A 22,085-nucleotide genomic window follows, 5' to 3' on the forward strand; every position below is an offset into this window, starting at 1 on the left:
ATGGGAAATGTAGGAAGTACTGCCAAGGTGATATATGACCAAGAACAGAGCCTTATGTATCATGCATGTAATGTCTCATGCATTTCCGGCCAAACTGGCTAGTAAGTTTTTATTAACACCCGCCAAAATGAATTTTAACCCGCATTTGGCTGGTTGGCGGGTGTTAATTTAGAACCCTGGTTGTAGGCTAGGAAATGCGACTGATCAAACGAACGATTCAGAACGAATCATCTTGGTGAACTGAACGACGCAAACTGTGTCATGAGAACGAACGATAAAATCCACCTCTAGTGGCTACACAATATGATGTGATAAAGCAACATAACATTAATGTGAAGCATGGACCTCAACCCATCATCATGTTAATGTAACTACTAGTCATTCCTTTTATAATCATGGGGCAACGCTTTGGTCAAATTCGCAATGTTATTCACTAACGAAGCATGAGGGGAGATTTTCTGACGTTTCAACAACGAAACAGAGTTTGCCATCATTATAAGCGCTCCGGTGTAAGACCGGAGGTTCTGCCGATGTTAAACGGTGAGGCCGTATATCGGAACGACATAACCGGTCATATGGAAGTCCGAATTTACCCGGTGTTTATACTACTCCCCCCCCCTAGTATTTCCTCCGGACATTATGTAAATGTGCTGTGTCTGAACGAGGAGTAGAACACCTAGTGAGAGGGCGTGTTGGTGACGTTTCTTTCGTGCGTCCATGTGGTTAGATCTGACTTAAATGCCAGTGTTATGATGGAGTGGCATAGCGCTGTCCAGAAAATCTCCGACCTGGAAAGATGCAGACATCACGGAGCTACTGTCCATGAGGGCATACAACATTTTGATAGAACACCTGAAGGGAACGTTAGAGACACGTTAGCCTACAACTGCATGGCAAGGCCAAACGAATTCAGAAGACTGAATCATCATAAGCATAAGGTGCTGAAAAGGCAGTAGCCTACAGCGACGTCGTTGACGACAATAACAGGAGTATTTAATAAATTGTTAGCCAACATGGTTTTCTGTTCATTGATAGCCTTCATGACCTGCTGAGTTCGCTGATATTTGCTGAGCATATATGCCTAGAGAAAATGAAAACGAAGAAAACCCAACTTTGTTCCAAGCTCCTTACGTAAATGCGACACATGGGGAGAGGATGCTTTTGGAAAAAATAAACTATGAAAAAACGAACAACTTCACTGTTATTAATGTTAGTATTTTGTTTGTTGCTTAAAAACGTTGGCTGGTAGCCTACCATAAAGTTTGTGCATGCTCTCTCTCTCCAACGCAAATAGAGAGAAAACAGATAAATGTGTTTATTCGAAGCACACATATAAATACTGTAGGCTAGGTCAATTTCAAGTGCGCAATTACGTGACTAGCCTACTTCAAGTATTAGCCTATGCACAATAGATTTCTCTTCTTTAGCCTACATAATGCATAGGCTACACTTTGTAAACAAAAAGCAGCTGTAACAGGCAGTGGCCGCATATATTCTGCGTCATATTTCGCATCTTGTGAACTCTACAAGCCCCCACCCCTCACTCGACAACCACACTGAGATTCTGTAATATGCGTGTATGTCGTTCACACATACGTCCGTATAAGGTCAGTATTAGGTCCGCAGGTTAGCAACATATCTGAATCATCCGAAGGGTAGGACCTCCGTTTGACAAACCTCCTCATATACTCCGGAGGTTATATCTGAAAGCGCTTTGCGAGAAGTTTTTCTCACGCCTAAAATGCCCAAGAAATATTCAAAAAAATGACATGAGATCTTTAATGTTAGAAAAAAATGCAATGCAGACACTGGCCTATGTAGTACCTGCCCATTTTATTACAAGGAAGTAGATGTTCTATAGATCTAACAGCTCAGACAACGCTCATTGGATGGTGCAGCGGTGAAACATGATGACCGACACACTCCGCGGCATTCAAACAAACCACAGGAAAGCTCCACATGAAAACAAACTAGCTCACCGAGAGCCTTTCGTGCAACTAGTCCATTCTATACCGTTCCTGAAATACGAGCAAAAACATAAATTTGATTATTATAGCGCCCCCTATTGACGGAATTCAGTAATTTCTTCTTTTTGAGATCATTCGCTGATTTGGGAATTAAGGTGAACATTTGGTGTCTGTACCTATTACGGTTATGGCTGCAGATACGGTTTTGCTGCAGAAACATAATTTCATGAATGGGTTAAAAATCAGAACAAAACAGAACCCGCAGCTTCGCAACTTGGACCCCTAAACCCTAACCCTAAAAACACAAGGGGTATCTATGTAGCTTCTCTACTTGGACACCTAAAAACACAAGGGGTGTCTATGTAGCTTTGCTTGGCTCCTAAAAACACAAGGGGTGTCTATGTAGCTTTGCTTGGCTCCTACAAACACAAGGGGTGTCTATGTAGCTTTGCTTGGCTCCTAAAAACACAAGGGGTGTCTATGTAGCTTTGCTTGGACCCCAAAAAACACAAGGGGTGTCTATGTAGCTTTGCTTGGCTCCTACAAACACAAGGGGTGTCTATGTAGCTTTGCTTGGCTCCTAAAAACACAAGGGGTGTCTATGTAGCTTTGCTTGGCTCCCTAAAAACACAAGGGGTGTCTATGTAGCTTTGCTTGGCTCCTAAAAACACAAGGGGTGTCTATGTAGCTTTGCTTGGCTCCCTAAAAACACAAGGGGTGTCTATGTAGCTTTGCTTGGCTCCTACAAACACAAGGGGTGTCTATGTAGCTTTGCTTGGCTCCTAAAAACACAAGGGGTGTCTATGTAGCTTTGCTTGGCTCCTGGTAGAGGTGATGAATAATAAGTAAAGGGGGGAGGGGGTTCCATGTTTTATGGTCATGAGATGGATTACATGGTGACAATTGTTGACAACTATACACAACTGATAAAACAGATATAATATCATTATATCAGTGATTTATTACATTGGTAGGAAGTTAATGTAATAACTTCCTGCAAACGTAATAATTATTATGTCGGTGGGAAATTTGGTTATTACGTTGGCAAGATTATTACGTTTAAAATGTGCAGATTTTTATTACGTTGGTGGGAAGTTACAGGCATCAGTACACTTTCTACACTTTGTCTGATCAACACAGACAACACAATGTGCAGACAGACACACACACACACACTCACCTGTGCTAAGGCTGGTAAAGGGCAGGCATACTCACCTGTGCTACACTCACCTGTGCTAAGGCTGGTGAAGGGCAGGCACACTCACCTGTGCTACACTCACCTGTGCTAAGGCTGGTGAAGGGCAGGCACACTCACCTGTGCTACACTCACCTGTGCTACACTCACCTGTGCTAAGGCTGGTGAAGGGCAGGGTGAATTGTCCCACGAAATCATTCTTGGCTGTGTGATCGTGATCCTCAACCACAAAGCGCACGAGTGCCAGCTCTGGAACCTGAAGCTGGAAGGAGAGTGTGCAGTCCCAGCGTGGGTTAAAACCTGCCAACACACACACACACCAGCGTGGGTTAAAACCTGCCAACACACACATACCAGCATGGGTTAAAACCTGCCAACACACACACACACCAGCGTGGGTTAAAACCTGCCAACACACACACACACACAATCTTGAGAAACGCAAACCATCAGAAACACACACAGACACACACATAATCTTTTAAACATACTGAATCCCAGTGCAGCATAAAGGGGTTATAGAATGCACTGAACACTGAAACAGAGTTTTCGAAAATCAATCTCCACTTTGCCCGGAGTTTTTAAAGGTATCTGTTTTCAGAGTTGTCGTGTGGACAAAAGGCCTAAGCCAGGTTTTTTTTTTATACAATACAAGTTCACCTCAGATCACACACACACACATACAGGGCAGCCGTGGTCTACTGGTTAGCGCTTTGGACTTGTAACCGGAGGGTTGCCAGTTCCAACCCCGACCAGTAGGAAGCGGCTGAAGTGCCCTTGAGCAAGGCACCTAACCCCTCACTGCTCCCCGAGCGCCGCTGTTGTTGCAGGCAGCTCACAGCAGATCACATTAGTGTGTGCTTCACCTCACTGTGTGTTCACTGTGTGCTGTGTGTATTTCAGTCGTCCTGTCGGAATAAAGGCAAAAAAAGCCCAAAAAATATACTTTAAAAAAAAAAACCACGTTCAAAAGAAAATATGGTCTTAAAAGAGACTTTTAATCTCCAGAATCTTCTTATTGCGAGTGCATCTTGGGGCAAGTGGGACTGACGGAAACATGTTGCCCTTTTGAGGGAAAATAAAACATTTTCAGCCTTATTAACATTATTAATCATCATTATGGAACCTACATTGAGCATCATACTTAGTCATTACTATTGTGTATTGACTATATATACTATATATAAGTCCCACCCGCCCAATGTCCATGTGTGAGGGTCATGTTTGAACACTCAAGTCCATTTGAGATCCGGACCTAGATGTCTGAAAATGGCTATAGAAACACACACACACAGAGCATTCACAGTGGATTGTGTGAGTGTGATAGACCGTTGTTGTCCACGCGGTGTGTTTTCTCGCGGGTGGAGTCGATGGCCACCCCGTGGATCTCTACCCACACCTGAGGGTCCACGATGGAGTTCGGCCGATCGGTGTTCACCTTTGGCAGCTGCTGCGCCGAGATCACCTGAGAACACACGCACACACACACACATACTTAATCATTAACATTCTTAAACACTATGGAGTTTGGCCGATTGGTGTTCCCTTTCAAATATGGGGCACGCAGTTATGGGAGGGAACAATAGCTTTAAATTGATTAAAACACTTGATAGTCCGGGATGCTTACAACTAGGGTTGGTTCTAATATGGCACCGGTGCCGACGCAAACGGTAGTAACTGCATCGAATAACAACATGGATTTCGGTGCCTCATTTTGGTGCTTAAATAGCGTTTTATTTATTTATTTATTTTATACGAGGCATCACTGCATGTCATGCGCCATCTCTAACGTCTTGCTCTGATAGAAACACATCCAGATACAGTTAGCTAGCATGAACACTGGATGTATAAACCAGAGGGGTGCACCACATAGGTGAGTGGACTGTGTTCGACATCTTGCGTGAGCCCAAGTAGCTTTAAAGCGATATCGCGAGCTCCTGTCAAAATCTAGCAGTGGGCCTAACTACACGCAAGCAAAAGGCTATGAAACATCAACAGTAGGCTAGCCTATACGTTACACAATATCCTTACTAATGCGCTAACTGGCATTTATTTGAAATGTTATCAGCAAAGTTGTAAGGTGAAAACTTTATTTCACGGTGTGTTTAACAACATAATGGCATGATATTAATCTTTCATGTGCATGAGGCCCATATAGCATCACAATGAATATGAAGATCATGTTAAAAGTTGGCTGGCAAAAAACATAAATATGTAGGTTACATACCTGATGTCACTGAGCTGTCAAAGAGGCTACGAAACCATCTCCGTAGGCTACGCTATCGCTAATTAAACTCAGCTGACTGGTGTTAGCGCATAGCCATAGTTGCTGTTAAAATGCCTACTAGGCTAGCGCTGGGAATCTAAACACTTCAACACCGACATGTAGCCTAACATGTTCAAAACTACTGCATGTTATAGGTTGAAGGAGAATTCCGGTGTGATTTTGACCTAAAGTGTTTTGAAACATGATACCGAGTGTGAACGTATGTCTCATAGCCCATCTCGGCTTGTCCCCTGCACTCCGAAATCTGGCGCTAGTTAGCCGATGCTACCAACAAGGCGGTCAATGGTGGTGCCTCGGCATCGGCACAGCCATGCAAATAAATCACTGTTTTACAGATTCAGATTCCAAAAATAATTCTGTGGAAATGCATGGATTAGTTTCTTCCAGTAGCAGCAACTGGAATCCATGCATTTCCACGGAATTATTTTTGGAATCTGATTCCTTATCATACCTGTTCATTCTTACTCGTCGCTCGACTTATCGTGACTAAATTCAAGATGGCTGCAAACGCTAAACCTCGAGAAGATACTGTCTGTATAAATCGTCTTGTAAGTAAACTACCAGTGCTTTTTCAAAGTTCTCAATGTCTCGTTTTAAATGTCAGGGCCCTCGGAAGTCTACCAATGAAGTGTGGAGATACATTGAGCCTCGTAAATGGTGTAAAACAGTGATTTATTTGCATGGCTGTGCCGATGCCGAGGCACCACCATTGACCGCCTTGTTGGTAGCATCGGCTAACTAGCGCCAGATTTCGGAGTGCAGGGGACAAGCCGAGATGGGCTATGAGACATACGTTCACACTCGGTATCATGTTTCAAAACACTTTAGGTCAAAATCACACCGGAATTCTCCTTTAAGACATGAAATTTCTTGAAACATTTGGGAACACACTGAATTAACTGGGAAGTAGAGTCCCTGTTAGATTAGCTTGCTTGCAAATGCCGTTGTCCATGGCAGAACCTGGCAGTTCTATGGCAAGCGGTTTTAACATACCTTATGGCAAACCGCCTACACAGCAGAGCTGTTTTAACATTTAAATGTATTATTCGTAGGAGCAATGAGATATTGATAGTAAATTGAAAATAACAGTTCAATTTCATGTTCATTTTTCAATTTGTCTTATAAAAAAAAGGAATTCAAGCTTTAGACCATTTTAATTTAAAACATTTTAAAAACAAAGTACCGGTTCAGGCACCGGCACCATTTTAAAAGTATCGATTTACCACCGGTATCGGATAAAACCCAAACGATACCCAACCCTACTCACGACGCATGTATTTCAAGTATGGGGCAGAATGTGTAGATGAAAGTTTGTTACAGAAGTGGCATAGATGGACTGAAGGAAATTTTCATTTGACAGGTAGTTTTAGCAAGGGTTGTTAAAAGTATGTAGGGATATAATCTACAATACAGGCCAAAAGTTTGGACACACCTTCACATTTCAATGCGTTTTCTTTATTTTCATGACTTTACATTATAGATTCTCACTGAAGGCATCAAAACTGTGAATGAATGCAAAGTTATTTGGCCCACAGATGAATATTTGTCAAGTTATAGCTTGCTGAATATGGTATTAAATAAAAAAGAAATAGCAACTTTATTTCACACTTTTTTGTTAAGTACATAATTCCACATGTGTTCATTAATAGTTTTGATGAATCTACAATGTAAATAGTCATGAAAATAAAGGAAACACATTGAATGAGAAGGTGTGTCCAAACTTTTGGCCTGTACTGTATATATAATAAGCCTTTTTGGCCTGATCTGTATGAGAAGTGGGAAATAGAGGCTAAGTGCTCTCTCAACACCAAAAAGACCAAAGAGCTCAATACACCGGGTGAGAGAGCTGGCTTAGTTTTGAGTAGCAGATCATTCAGTGTGAGTGGATGCAAGTCTTGAGGGTCAGTGGTGACTGTTGTTATAGGGCGACTGTTTAAAATTGCAGTTCCTTTTTTGCGCTAAACAAAGTTATTTCCATTGTCTGACTGCCTGTGCTTCACTTGGCCCCTCCTACAAATGAAAAATCTCACAGGATTGATACATGAGATGGCCACTTCAATATGAACAGCTCTGCTGGTCATGCAAGTGAACAGCACACCGTATCTCTTTGCCAGTGCTCTTCCTTGTTTAATTTGAAAAGGACCAAAGCAGTCCACCCTGGTGTTGGTAAAGGGAGGTGAGTCAGGCTGAAGTCTTTCCTGCGGTAGATCGGACATCTTTTGTTCTCCAACTCTGGCTCTGTATCTTCTGCACACAACACATTTGGTCAGAATCTTTTTGGCAGCTGAGCTAGCATTTATTATCCAATATTTTTCAACATATGATTTCTTCCCCCATGTCCTGTTCTCTTGTGCACATGCCTCAAAGAAGCCCTATGCAGGAGGTTGTTTCTAGAAAAGTTAGCAACGACGTTGCTCAACCACCATGGTATGACACAACTGGCGACCAAACAACGACATTGTTACACCTGTTTCCATAAAGCATCATACCTGTGTCGCAATTCGCTACCTCCAGCGTTCGAACACCATAGTTCCAACAACGTTGTTGATGATGCAGCGATACAGATTATTGGTGGAAACAGTGGCAACGTGTAATACCCCATCCCCTAGAAATTCTCTGCCACGGCCTCGACATTTTTCTAATTTAAACCGAGTGATTACTGCTGGCATTGTCAATGCCATCAGCAACAACCTAAACCTATTGCAAGCATATAAAACAGTTAACTTAAGCCGACCAATATGAGTCATTATTTGTGTTAAATATTTATGTTGGAAAAAACATGTGACCAGGCATGGCAAAACCAGGCTCAAGTCGCAGAGACGCAAGTCACGAAAAACGACTTTGAAGTTTTTTTTTTTCAAAATTAGTTATTTTAGTTTTTTTGCAGAATGTGCAAGTTGAAGTCCTAAAGAAGCAATTCCATTTTTCAGATAACAGCATTGGTTGCTTTAAAAGTGTATATATTTTGTCTTTGAAAATGGTTAAGTTTCAGGAAGTAAACCAGCGTTTGAATTGGGCGTGACTATTAGTGCTCTTTTGTTTTGTCGGCCAATCAGCTGTATGCTAGAAGTAACCTCTTGGCTACTTACGGTACGGATCCACTTGTACTTCACTTCTTTTTGTCGTGTCGCATAGATGTCGCGCTGCCTCCCCACGTTCAGTCGTGTGTGGGCGTTCCTCAAGTTTACGCTATGGGCGTGATAAGCCAGCGGCGGATGATGTTGTGATGATGATGAAGTGTTTTTAAAACATTAGCTCGAAACCAACCTAATTTCTTCCCTCTCAATTTTGAAATTTCGAGGGAGAAGTGATGTGTATAAATATGGATTTCGTTGAGCAGTCATTTAGCCATGAATCGAAAACAGAGAAGAATTTTTGTAGCTGCTCTGCTTTACCTCCGGAGGAAGAAGCCACGTCGCCACTGGGGATTCATTCAGGACAATATCCAGCAACTACAGGGTGGGCCGCTGCACCGTAGGAAGAGTGGTGAAAGAGGTGTCAGCTGCCATCTGGGATGCCCTGCTGCCTGAGTACCTGCCTGCACCATGCATGGAGGACTGGCGTGCCATAGCAGAAGGGTTCAGCCATCGCTGGAACTTGCCCAACTGTCTTGGTTCGGTGGATGGGAAGCACGTGGTCATCGAGGCCCCAGACAACTCCGGCTCCCTCTACTACAATTACAAGGGCACATACTCCATCATGCTGTTGGCTGTGGTAGATGCTGACTACCTCTTCAGGGTAGTCGACGTCGGCGGATATGGCAGGACGAGTGATGGCGGCTCCCTCTACAACTCGGCTTTTGGTGAGGGCCTCCGAGATGGCACCCTGGACCTCCCTGAAGATGCGGTCATCCCTGGATCTGAGCATCGTGGTCCAATGCCCTTTGTTTTTGTGGGTGATGAGGCATTTCCCCTCCGCCGTAACCTCATGTGCCCTTTCCCTGGCCCCCATGTGCCTGGAGAGCAGAGGGTATACAACTACCGCCTCAGTCGTGCCAGGCTTGTAGTCGAGTGTGCTTTTGGCATTCTGTCTTCGCAGTGGAGGATGTACAGAAGAGTGATGGCTGTCAGCCCCACCACTGCTGAGGCGTGTGTCAGAGCCACTTGCGTGCTCCACAACTACCTGCGCGTCATGACCCTGAGGAGAAGGCAGAGGGCAGGTAGTTACCGCAGGCCTGATGATGGTAGTTGCCTCCGGGGAGTTTCCAGGATGTCTGCGAACAACGCCACACGGGAGGCCTTGAGAGTGAGAGGCAACTTCTCCTCTTATTTCAGCGGAGAGGGTGCTGTTCCTTGGCAGGTCCAGCCATAGACAGATCCAGCAGCTGCATAACACAACGGCTCTTTTAAGAGCCACCCACATTGTCCTTTAAAAGCGTAATTCCAAAGTAGCACAAGCATTATACATACACTGCTCTTTAAAAACAAAGGTCCTTGTTCCATGATTATAACACATGGAAATGTAAAGCATAGATATGATACACCAGACTCCACCTTCACACAGCATTTTCATCCCTTATACTGTATGTAAAAACATATAGAGCCCTTTCAGTCTGAACAACCAAACTAAACCATTTCACAGGGATGTTAAAGTACTACACACCTCCCCTCACCCCTTCAGACAACTCATCTGTTTTAACCCACCCTTGTCATTAAATTCACCTGTTCTAACCCACCTTTGTCATTAAACTATTCATTCTGTGTATATACAATACACATCTTGTCAGTTATCTTTTTCCCACTTACTTTTGTGCAGTTATTACTGAAGTTATTACCTCTAAAGTTTCTCTTTCTCATGTGGGTGTCAACAGAATTCATCCAAACAACATTATATTGTACTTGTACAGTTACAATAAAGCTATCTAATCCATCTACCTATCTATCTCGGGTTAGCAAATGTGCACAGCAAGCATAAACCCTACAGAATAAAGAACACTGATAAAAATGATAGTCATGCACACCATTGAAACAGCTCCAATATTTATTTAACAAAATGAAATGAACAAACTTACAAAATTAACAAACTCAAGAGTTAATAAATATAAACCTGAACATAAACACAAACATGAACATAAATAAAAAAAATAAAAAAATCACTCCCTTCCCTCTACATCAGCCTGGTAAACCAAGCTGTACATTTGACCTTTGACCTTTGACCTCCGCCCTCTTTGCCACACTCATCCTACGTATGGCTGGCAGGAGGCTCAAGAAAAAAATGTCGTCCTCATCAGCTGAGGAGAGAGCAGCTGGAGGAGGTGGAGGAGGAGGAGGAGGAGTAGGAGGTGGTGATGGCTCATTGCCTGCCTCTTCCAGCCTGTTCAACAGCTCACGCTCGAAGACTGACATGGCCTTTGTTCTCTTCTTGCGCATCTGAGGCCTGAAATCCGAGGTGGAAGGGCCTGCCTCCTCCAGGTCTCCAGCCACCTCTCTGATTGGAGTGGGTGCAGCCAGCAGGGTAGGTGCATCTGGGGGGGTGGGTGCAGCCAACGGGGTAGGTGCAGCTAGGGGGGTGGGTGCAGCCAACAGGGTAGGTGCGGCTAGGGGGTGGGTGCAGCTAACGGGGTAGGTGCAGCTAGGGGGGTGGGTGCAGCTGAGGGGAGTGTGGCAGGGGTAGCTTGACGGGGCAGGTTGGAGGTGGTTGGCCTGGCCTCCAGGAATGGGGCCAGGAACCCCATCACAGCCATATACCTCCATGGCCGAGCTGATGAGGCCCCAGCCCCACTCCTCTTCCTCTCCCTCTCCTTTCTCTTCTCCCTGGTGAACTGGTCCCTCAGACTTTTCCAGCGTGAGCGGCAAACATCTCTAATAATAAACACACACACACATATATATATATACACATATATATATATATATATATATATATATATATGAACATGTATGTAGGCTATGAATATGTGAATATGCCTGTGCAACTACTGCTAATTATTGATTTTAAGCTATTGTTTTTACCTTCATGTCAATGGTCAGATCTGTCATGAGTTATTTATTTATGTATTTAGTTTTTTTAAATCCCTCGAACTACTAGCCTATGAGAACACGTCTGCAGATGCACACAGGGTGCTTTCTGCTACCATTACAACTCATCTGTTAAATTAACATTTTAATTTACACAGTGCAAACTCATAAAAACCCACCAGGGACTCCAACAATCTCTGCCACCCTCCTCCAGGCAGAATTGCGTTGGTCGTTGTCCCTGTAGGACAACAAGGACGGGTCATATAGATTGGGGAAGCCAGCTACCGCCACAATCAACTTTTCCTCCATTTTATTAGCACTAGGAACTAAAGTTTCATGAGCATTTTTGTAGTACGGCGTCTAGAACAAAGGACCAGCGAAAGGACTTCTCACCGTTGCCCCTGTGCTCTACTCCTATTGGATAGCCGCGTAGCGTTCAACGGAATCATTTGCATAAAGCTGGGCATCGGCCAGCTTTTTTGTCGCGCTACATTATTTCAAATGCAGCGCTGCCTTCCCGGGATGCTTTGCGGGCGCGTTAAAGTCGCTTGACGTCACCCATAGGACTAGAGTGGAATGCGACACGACAAAAAGAAGTACAAGTGGATCCGTACCGTTACTGAACCAGCATGCTGTTTGTTTACAATTGGAATGGAGATGGACAAAGCACAGCGGATTGCAGATGACCTGAATCTGATGATGAAGGCGACTTCATTACATTGGAGAACATCCCTAATCTAGAGCTGACCTTAGCCGAAGATAATTACAACGAGGAAGAATCTCTCGGTCTGGCAGCAGAGGAGCTAGATCGTAAGATAACAGATAATATTTCCACAGTTACATTTGACGGGGATAAAGTTTGTGTGTTAGAAACGTTATCCATTGCTACTAGCTAACGTAGGCCTACTGTCGTTAGCTATTGGCACCATAGGCTACTAGCCAAAACCCATTACAGATAGTTTCGGTGGGCAATTAATTTGAACAATGCGAGAATGTCTTGTTTTGACTGATGGCAGGGTGCCTTGCATCGTATGTGCATTCAAATTAACAGGGTTTGCAAACGTGATCTCATGTTTGTTTAGTTTGCGTTTTAGACTATTTTATCCATTGCTAAACCTGCTAAATCCATTGCCAACCTTGTGCCTTGCTCTGGGTGTTCATTCAAAATAACATACTCTCATGTTTGTTTTAGACTACTTTATCCATTGCTACTAGCTGGTTCTGTAACCCATTACAGATAGTTTCGATGGGTCATTAGCACTGCAGGCTGACAGATCAGTGACCGTGACAGGGGGGAGGGTTGATCTTAATGTCATGTAAATGAGGACCATTGTGTTCCCCTCCCATGGATTGAGGGAGAAAGTAGTCCAATTGGAAAGCCTGATTTCTCAGCTTGTAGCTTTGAGATGTGTATACTTTAAAATGGCTACAACTTATTCAAATATTATCAGATATCCATGAGTGAGACATCATTGGATAGCTTTGAAACTACACTTTCGGAGTCTGTGAATAACTCAAAATGTCTCTGGAGAGACATGTGCCTGGTTTTGCCATGCCTGGTCACATATATAGCCTAGACGAATTTCTGGGTATCAAAAATGTCTCTTGGCTTAACTCATTGAATGCCAAGCTGTTTTCGGAAGCTTTGTCCTAGAGTGCCAGCAATCTAGACCATTGTTGATGATTTTTGTACAGCCACAGCATATTCTGTGTTATAGCTATGAACACATACAATGGCTCGTTTGAAAGGTAAGACTTTAAGCTCTCAGTGGGTGCAAACTGTGTATTTCTACACACCTCTGTTCCTGAGAAATCCCAAGCTAAACAGTGGCTAGTTTTCATCAAAATCGCTGTTTTTTTTCTAGAAATGGAGATATAACGTCTTTCATGAAATATGAAGTGTTGCCTGTAAAGGTTCCGGGAAGTGACCTGGCGAGACTGCCAGAGTGATAGACCCACGAAAATGGCCGGGTTTTGAGCTGACGTGCATGCGTCACTGATTCGACCCAAAGCGGCAACCGAGTTATGATAAAATGTCCAGATTGTGCGTTTTCATGAGTTTTCGATCGTCATATTTTTCATTTCCATTCATCACAGAGTTCCTAAAATCACATATAAGGTGTGTTAGAGTGTCTAGTTTCGTAATAATAATAAAAAAGCTAAAAACGCAATATTACGTTTTTGGCACTCAACACATGGGAAGGAAAAACGTAATATTACATTTTTGGCACTCAATGAGTTAACGGCAGAGTGTCGGCCGAATTTCGCATCCTATTTCTTCTTTTCACCTCTGAGTAAGAGAAGTCTACGAGAAACAACAATAGGTTTTGACCATACATATTTATGTATAGTTACTCGACATCAAGAGACCAATAGGTACAAGACATCAGTCAAAAACAATTGAATCTATGTGTCACACTAGTTCACCTGCAGGTAGCGAGAAGCAAGAGAATAATCTCACATCATAAGAAAATTGAACCTACAACACTGGGATAGCAAGTCCCCTGCTTAAGCCACTACACCATTTATCACTGTGGTGATTTTAAGAGTCTGTGAAGATTATAATACTATCTTATCAAAAAACAAGGCAATACTCGAATTAACATAAATAGCAAAAATGAGCCAAGTATCAGAGTCAGTCTCTTAATCAAAATAAAGCTACATGTAGGAGCCAAATTGAGCTTTATGTTAATTCTTATATTTTCCTTGTTTATTAGCCGGAGTAAGTATGTGTGTGCATGTCTGTGTGCGTATGTATGTGAGAGTGGTTGATTGGATTGAGTATGGGCACAGGTCTGTCTGTCCCACCTACAGGATCCTGGAGGAGGTTGCTGAAGGTGGAGCCCCAGGGGGATGACCTTAAAAGCTGTAGGCTGCAGCATGTGGGCGTGGCTGAGAAGGGCATACAGTCTTTTGACCGTGCTGCTCTGCTGACTAAAGCTTGGACTTTTGGACTTTAATAGAAAGCCTTATAGTGTATTTTTTTGTTTTTCTTTACAACAAACTGTCAACAATAAATGGTCAGAAGGGACCGACTTGGAACAAAACCACCACTCCTCATCATTTCACTACTCCTCATCAACACGCGTCAAGACTAGGATCCACTCAGCCACAAGTAGTAGACAAATTTAAAACTTAAACGCTACTACAATTTAGTCAAAAGACTACCCTGGATGGATTCTTGGAACATTGGATGACATTGGATGAATGGATTTCTATGCATGCAACTGGAAACTGGAACAAAGGAAGTGAGTGTCACTCTGGATTGTTTGAAAGCCCAAAGTTAATCCAAGGGAATCTGGATCAATCGGTATGTTAATGAAGAAACTTTGAAAGGAATCTTGTTTAGTATCTTAAGAAGAATCAGTTTTGAGGAATATTGAGTTAAAGTTTGAAAGAAAAATTACTTTTAAGTTTGTCAAGTTGAACAAAAAACTTTGTTTAGTTATCAAGATGGATGCCAATCCCACGGCTTCTTCACCTCTAGGAGAGCTGGAAGAAATTGAGTTAAGAAAGGCTTTGACATGTGAAGATGCAAAAAATGTTAGAAAGAATAGAAGTGCTGCAATGACTCGCAAAATGAATAAGATAAATAAACTTATGTCTGATCAAGCAAATGTAGAGGAAGTTAAAAAGGATTTTCAGAAATACATAGAAATGCTGAAGAGTTTTAATGAAGTTCACAAGCATTATCAAACTTTCCTGTCAAAGGATGAGCATGTTAAAGACACAAAGCAGTGGTATGAACCAAAAATGAGGACCATTGAAATGTTTAAGGCCAAGGCAGAAGAGTGGATTCAATCTTGTCCAACTTTGCTCTCACCAGTTTTACCACCACCTGAGAAAGAGGAGGAAGTTCGTCCTCAGGACAGCATCTCTGTGGTAACTCGGGCATCAAGCAAAGGGACAAATGTTAGTACAGCATCAGCCAGACTGGTAGCAGAGGCTGAGAAGGCCGTTCTTGTAGTCAAGACTGCCGCTCTGAAAGAAAGACATGCTTTAGAAGAAAAGGAAGAATGTCTAAGAAAAGAAAGAGAGGAATTAAAGAGGCAAAAGGAGACTCTGGACTTTGAAGCTGAGCTCTCTGCTGTAAATGCCAAGCTTGCAGTGTTGGCTGGTGCTGAAGAGCAAGTGGCTTCCACTCCAGTGGATGGAATGAACGAGTACCTACAGGAAATGGAAACCTTGCGTGCAGGACCTCAAACCACTAACATGCTCGGTGGAAGGACTGTTCGACCCAGGCATGGTGTGCAGCATATACCCTTGTTCCAACCGCGCAGCAGACAAGCAGGTTCGGGTGAGGACGACAAAGAACACTGGCTACTCCAGGACACCCAAGAGGCTATAGGTGCAGCTCAAAGGCCACAGTCAGTGCAAAGAGGTAATGTTCTTCGGCAAACTATTGTGGAGAAATCTCATGATCTCTCAGAAAGAATTGAGCTTAGTACAGAATATAAACAGCTGGCTGATGATGTTATTGTAAAATCACATGCAGACACAGAAGGTCCTGTGAAAACACATCAAGGACAAGAACAGCGCAGGCCAGTACAAGACAGTGCAACCTCTGGTAATCTGATAAATATTTTGAATAGACAAAATGAAATCACATCTATGCTACTCAAGCAACAGCAATTGTCTTTATTGCCACCCAAAAGTGTTACCATCTTTGAAGGGGACATCTTGCAGTTCGGGTCATTTATGTCATCTTTTGAGCACAACATTGAGATGAAAACTGAAGATGCACAAGACAGATTGTTTTACCTTGAGCAGTACACAAAGGGTCAAGCTAGAGAGTTAGTAAAAAGTTGCCAGCACATGGATAGAAACCAAGGCTATCTCAGAGCCAAACGCCTGTTGCACGAACATTTTGGCAATGAGTATACAATTTCTACAGCTTACATTGAGAAAGTACTTAATTGGCCTACCATAAAGCCTGAAGACCCAAAGGCCTTGAACGACTATGCCTTGTATCTCAAAGGATGCTGTAATACCATGGAAAGGCTGGATTACATGAAAGAACTGAATGTAGCTTCCACCTTGAAAGCCATTGTCATGAAATTGCCCTACAAGTTGCGGGATAAATGGCGGACTAAAGCTCAAGAAAGGTTGGAGAACAACAGCGCTATCACATTTGCAGATCTTGTTCAGTTCATTGGGAAACAAACAAAGATTTGTTCCAACCCAATATTTGGAGACATACAAGACAAGGTTGCGGGCAGGAGAAGTCTCAATATCAGTAAGTCCATCTCTAGGCCCAAGTCTTCTTATACAGCTAATGTGGCAACACTGAGCACTCCAGTGGCTCAAAGCTTGAACAGCAATGATCCAATTCCCAAATGCCTCTGCTGTGAAGGTGCCCACAAAGTAGAGCATTGCTCTGACCTCAGGAAGAAAACCCACAGGGAAAAGTTAAACCTTTTAAAAGAAAAGGGACTCTGTTTTGGTTGTTTGTGCAAAGGGCACTTAAGCAAGGACTGCAAGGACCGTCTGTCATGCAACATGTGCAACCGAAACCATCCCAGTGTGCTTCACATCAACTTTCAGGTCAAAGGTGAGACTTCCAGGTCAGTGGAACCACCACAGCCCATCCCAACTGTGTCATCAAACATCTGTAGGCATAATGGGGCCGGGAACTCTAAATGTGCACTTTCAATTTTACCTGTTCAAGTGAAATCTGTTAAAGGAAACAGGATCATTCAAACTTATGCTTTTCTCGATCCGGGAAGTTCAACAACATTCTGCACGGAAAGGCTGGCGCAGAAGTTAAGCCTGGAAGGAAAACAAACCACTGTGTTATTGAGAACATTGTCATATGAAAGACCTGTCAAGAGTGTGTTGCTGTCAGGACTGGAAGTGAGTGAGCTGAAAAGTAGCAAATTCATGCCTATAACTGAAGTTTACACTCAAAAGTCCATGCCAGTGACAAAACACAACATCCCAACACAGGAGGACTTAAAGGAATGGCCTTACCTCAGTGAAATCCACTTACCCCAGATAGACTCTGATGTTGACTTGCTCATTGGAATGAACGCAGCAAATATGATGGAACCCTGGCAAGTGATCAATTCACAAAAACATGGGCCTTATGCCGTTAAAACCCTGTTAGGCTGGGTGATAAATGGTCCATTGGGAGGATGCAGCAAAGGTGTGGAAATTGCCACAGTGACTGCCAATAGGATCTCCTTGGTCGACCTGCAAGAACTTCTGGTGAGTCAATACAACACAGATTTCAACGAGAAGGCCTATGAAGAAAAAACTGAAATGTCAGTGAATGACAAGAAATTCCTGAACATTGTCAATGAATCTGTGAAAGTGAAAGAGGGTCACTACTGCATTAACTTACCTTTCAAATCAGATAACATCACAATGCCCAACAACCGCGTTGTTGCAGAACAGCGCCTGTTGAATCTGAAAAGGAAGTTCAAAAGAGATCCGTACTATCAAAGGGAGTATACAGAGTTCCTCAGTGATGTCATTCACAAAGGCTACGCTGAAATGGTTCCCTTTGCACAACTGTATAGGACAGATGGAAAGGTTTGGTATATCCCTCATCATGGGGTATATCACCCAAAAAAGAAGACCATTAGAGTAGTCTTTGATTGTGGTGCAACCTTTCAGGGGACATCCCTTAACTCTGAACTACTCCAAGGCCCAAATTTGACGAACACGCTGATTGGAGTGCTGACACGTTTCCGAGAAGAACCAATAGCGCTGATGGCGGACATACAGGCCATGTTCCACCAAGTCCAGGTGACTGAAAGTGACACGGACTTCCTGCGCTTCTTATGGTGGCCACAAGGGAATGTGGATGATGCTCCAGTGGAATATCGCATGACTGTTCATTTGTTTGGTGCAGTCTCTTCACCAAGCATAGCCAACTTTGCTCTCAGAAAGACTGCACAGGACAATGCAAACAACTTCCCTCCTGAGGTAACAAACACAATTATAGAACACTTTTATGTAGATGATTGTTTAAAATCTATGCCCACAGAACTAAAAGCAATGGAGCTCATCTCAGACCTCACTGAAGTCTGTCATAGAGGAGGCTTCCATTTGTCAAAATGGGTAAGCAACAGCAGAGCTGTCCTTGGTGCTGTCCCACAAGAAGACAGAGTTAAAGAGATAAAAGACTTGGACTTAAGCAAAGATCCATTGCCCATGGAACGAGCCTTAGGACTTCAATGGTGTGTCCAAAGTGACTCCTTCAAGTTCAACATCACCATCAGTGAGCGTGCACTTACCAGAAGGGGCATCCTATCAATGGTAAGCTCTATATATGATCCATTAGGCTTTCTGTCTCCACTTACCTTGCCAGCTAAACTGTTGTTACAGGAATTGTGCCGACAGGACCTTGGATGGGACATGACCATTCCCAACACACTTTCTGACCAGTGGACCAAATGGACCGGAAGTCTCTCACAACTCACAGACTTTAAAGTTTCACGCTGCTTTAAGTCAAATGATTTTGGTGAGTCAGTGCAAAACCAGATTCACCACTTCTCTGATGCCAGCGAGCTAGGCTATGGAACAGTCAGCTATCTCAGAATGACAAATGGAGAAGGGAAAGTCTATGTATCATTCTTGATTGGCAAGTCAAGAGTAGCTCCATTAAAACGACAGACCATCCCAAGGTTGGAATTAGCAGCTGCAGCTTTGTCAGTTAAAGTGGATAACATGTTAAAAAAAGAATTGCCGCCACCTACAGATAGGTCAGTGTTTTGGTCTGACAGCACATCTGTCTTAAAGTATATCTCAAATGACCACACTCGTTTTCATACCTATGTGGCGAATAGGACATCTAGGATTAGGGAGGCTACACAAGTCAATCAGTGGAGGTATATTGACACAAAGAGAAACCCCGCAGACGACTGCTCTAGAGGTGTGAGCGCAGAGAGGTTCATGAGGAACCCAAGGTGGATCTCTGGACCAGAGTTCCTTTGGTCATCAGAAGAGGACTGGCCGAATGAATCAGTGGACAATGTTGAACTTTGTGAAGATGATCCAGAGGTGAGGAAATCTGCAACAGTGAATGCAATTATGCGGACATGTGAGGAAAGGCCCACAGACAAATTGCTCAATCACTTTTCAGATTGGCTGAAGTTGAGAGTAGCTGTTGCATGGATCCTTAAAGTGAAAGAAGCATTAAAACACCTTGTGCAGAAAGGAAATGACTCAAAGAAAGATTGTAAGCAGACTCTAAGGGTAACCAGAATGACAAAAGGGTATGTCAAAGACAACATAAAAGAAGCAATAACAGTGAATGATCTGATAAAGGCAGAAAAGGCTATTCTATCGTACGTACAGAGACAAAGTTTCCCTGATGAAATCAACATGCTGCAAGAGGGCGCTTCCAATGTGAAAAAGACCAGTAGCATATACAAATTGGATCCAGTGCTGGACAATGGAATCCTCAGAGTGGGCGGTCGCCTCAGAAGAACAGCAATGCCTGAGGAAAGAAAACATCCTGCCATTTTGGCCAAAAACCACCATGTGTCCACTCTGATCTTACGCCATGTCCATGCTCAAACTGGACATGGAGGAAGGAACCACATGTTATCCCAGGTGCGTAAAACATACTGGATTACAAGTGCTAATTCTGCTTCAAGAAAGATTATCTCTCACTGTGTAACTTACAGAAAGAACAGAGGAAAACCTGGTGAACAAAAGATGGCTGATCTGCCAAGGGAAAGGCTAGTCATGGACTTACCACCATTCTCCAACATTGGTCTTGACTATTTTGGCCCTTTAGAGGTGAGAAGGGGAAGGAGCACAGTAAAAAGGTATGGTGTCATCTTTACCTGCATGACAAGTCGAGCAGTACATCTGGAGGTTGCCTACTCTTTAGATACACACTCGTGCATCAATGCCATCAGGAGGTTTCTATGCCGAAGAGGCCAGGCACAACACATAAGATCTGATCATGGCACTAACCTTGTCGGTGCAGAAAGGGAACTAAGAGAAGCACTCAGAACATTAGACCAAAGAAAGATCCACCAAGCTCTGATGAAGGAGGGAGTTCACTGGAGCTTCAACCCCCCTACTGCTTCTCATCATGGTGGGTGCTGGGAACGCCTCATCAGAATGGTAAGGCATATCTTATGTTCAGTCTGCAAACAACAAACACTAGATGATGAAGGCCTAAGCACTGTTTTCTGTGAAGTTGAGGCGATTCTTAACAGCCGGCCTATTACAAAAGTTTCTGATGACCCACACGATTTGGAAGCCCTGACTCCTAATCACATTTTGTTGCTCAGGACTAACCCACTTCTGCCCCCTGGAGTGTTTTCAAGGTCTGACCTTTACCACAGGAGACGCTGGAGACAGGTCCAGTATATAGCAGAGCTCTTCTGGAAGAGATGGCTGCTGGAATACCTACCTCTTCTTCAAGAAAGGCAAAAGTGGTCAAGAGTCAAAAGAAACTTCATCCCTGGAGACATTGTCCTAATCGCAGACAACTCAGCCCCTCGTAATTCATGGCTACTTGGAAGAATTTTGGAGGCCAAACCTGACACCAGAGGCCATGTCAGAGTTGTGAAGCTGCAAACGAAGACCAGTGTGCTGGAGAGGCCAGTATCTAAAGTCTGCTTGCTGCTGGAGGGTGATGACACTTCTGTGATGGGTTCAGAACAAGTGAAAAAGGATTAAAGATAAGTGAACTGATTCACTTTGTTTTAATATTTTGAGATTTCAGTTGCAAATAATTTAGAATAATTCGGGTGCAAATAGAAATGGCTCCTTTTATAATTTAATGAATTAATTGTCTTTGCCTCTACAAATACAATTAGGGGCCGGTATGTAGGAGCCAAATTGAGCTTTATGTTAATTCTTATATTTTCCTTGTTTATTAGCCGGAGTAAGTATGTGTGTGCATGTCTGTGTGCGTATGTATGTGAGAGTGGTTGATTGGATTGAGTATGGGCACAGGTCTGTCTGTCCCACCTACAGGATCCTGGAGGAGGTTGCTGAAGGTGGAGCCCCAGGGGGATGACCTTAAAAGCTGTAGGCTGCAGCATGTGGGCGTGGCTGAGAAGGGCATACAGTCTTTTGACCGTGCTGCTCTGCTGACTAAAGCTTGGACTTTTGGACTTTAATAGAAAGCCTTATAGTGTATTTTTTTGTTTTTCTTTACAACAAACTGTCAACAATAAATGGTCAGAAGGGACCGACTTGGAACAAAACCACCACTCCTCATCATTTCACTACTCCTCATCAACACGCGTCAAGACTAGGATCCACTCAGCCACAAGTAGTAGACAAATTTAAAACTTAAACGCTACTACACTACAGGATAGATCAATCATTGAGTCATGAAATAAACATCCACTTCTCAATTTTTGTTTAGGCAGTTGTGATTTTTGGTTAGGCGCTCAGGACACCAACTGGAACTACCAAGGAACGACACAAGTGCGACTGCCCAGGGCCAGTAGTTCAAACGACCAAACTTTGCGTCCTTGTTTGCGATTGAGAGTTCAAACTTCCTGGAGAAATGCCGTGAGCAAAATAAGAACCTCTACATCACATTTATTGATCTTACTATGATCTTACTAACAGTTAATAGGGATACTCTCTGGAACAAACAGGGAAACTCTCTGGAACAATTTTTCAAGAAATTTGGTTCCTCCAAAATGTCTTCACATTCTTCACAACTTCACAATGGCATGCAGCCCCCCCCCCCCCTT

General features: G+C 43.3%; 1 protein-coding gene across 4 annotated transcripts in view; it reads right to left on the reverse strand.

Annotated features, from left to right (window-relative positions):
• Positions 1–22,085, reverse strand: part of LOC143137405 (1-phosphatidylinositol 4,5-bisphosphate phosphodiesterase delta-3-A-like) — a 135,450-nt gene that overhangs the window by 11,966 nt on the left and 101,399 nt on the right. For 2 of the 4 annotated variants that reach the window (XM_076297586.1, XM_076297588.1), the window contains one exon: positions 8,984–11,250. In XM_076297586.1, the coding sequence (XP_076153701.1) occupies positions 10,561–11,250 (690 nt within the window). In that variant the 3' untranslated portion in view covers positions 8,984–10,560. Of the gene's footprint in view, positions 1–3,312; positions 3,569–4,491; positions 4,628–8,983; positions 11,251–22,085 lie in introns of those variants that run through there. The other 2 variants (XM_076297587.1, XM_076297589.1) reach the window with 2 other exon arrangements.

This window comes from Alosa pseudoharengus, unplaced genomic scaffold (assembly GCF_046254945.1).
Source record: "Alosa pseudoharengus isolate Yale_2024_CS ecotype anadromous, Long Island Sound unplaced genomic scaffold, YU_APseudo_1.1 YU_APseudo_1.1_scf_21, whole genome shotgun sequence".
In the NCBI taxonomy this organism is placed as follows: Eukaryota; Metazoa; Chordata; class Actinopteri; order Clupeiformes; family Clupeidae; genus Alosa; species Alosa pseudoharengus.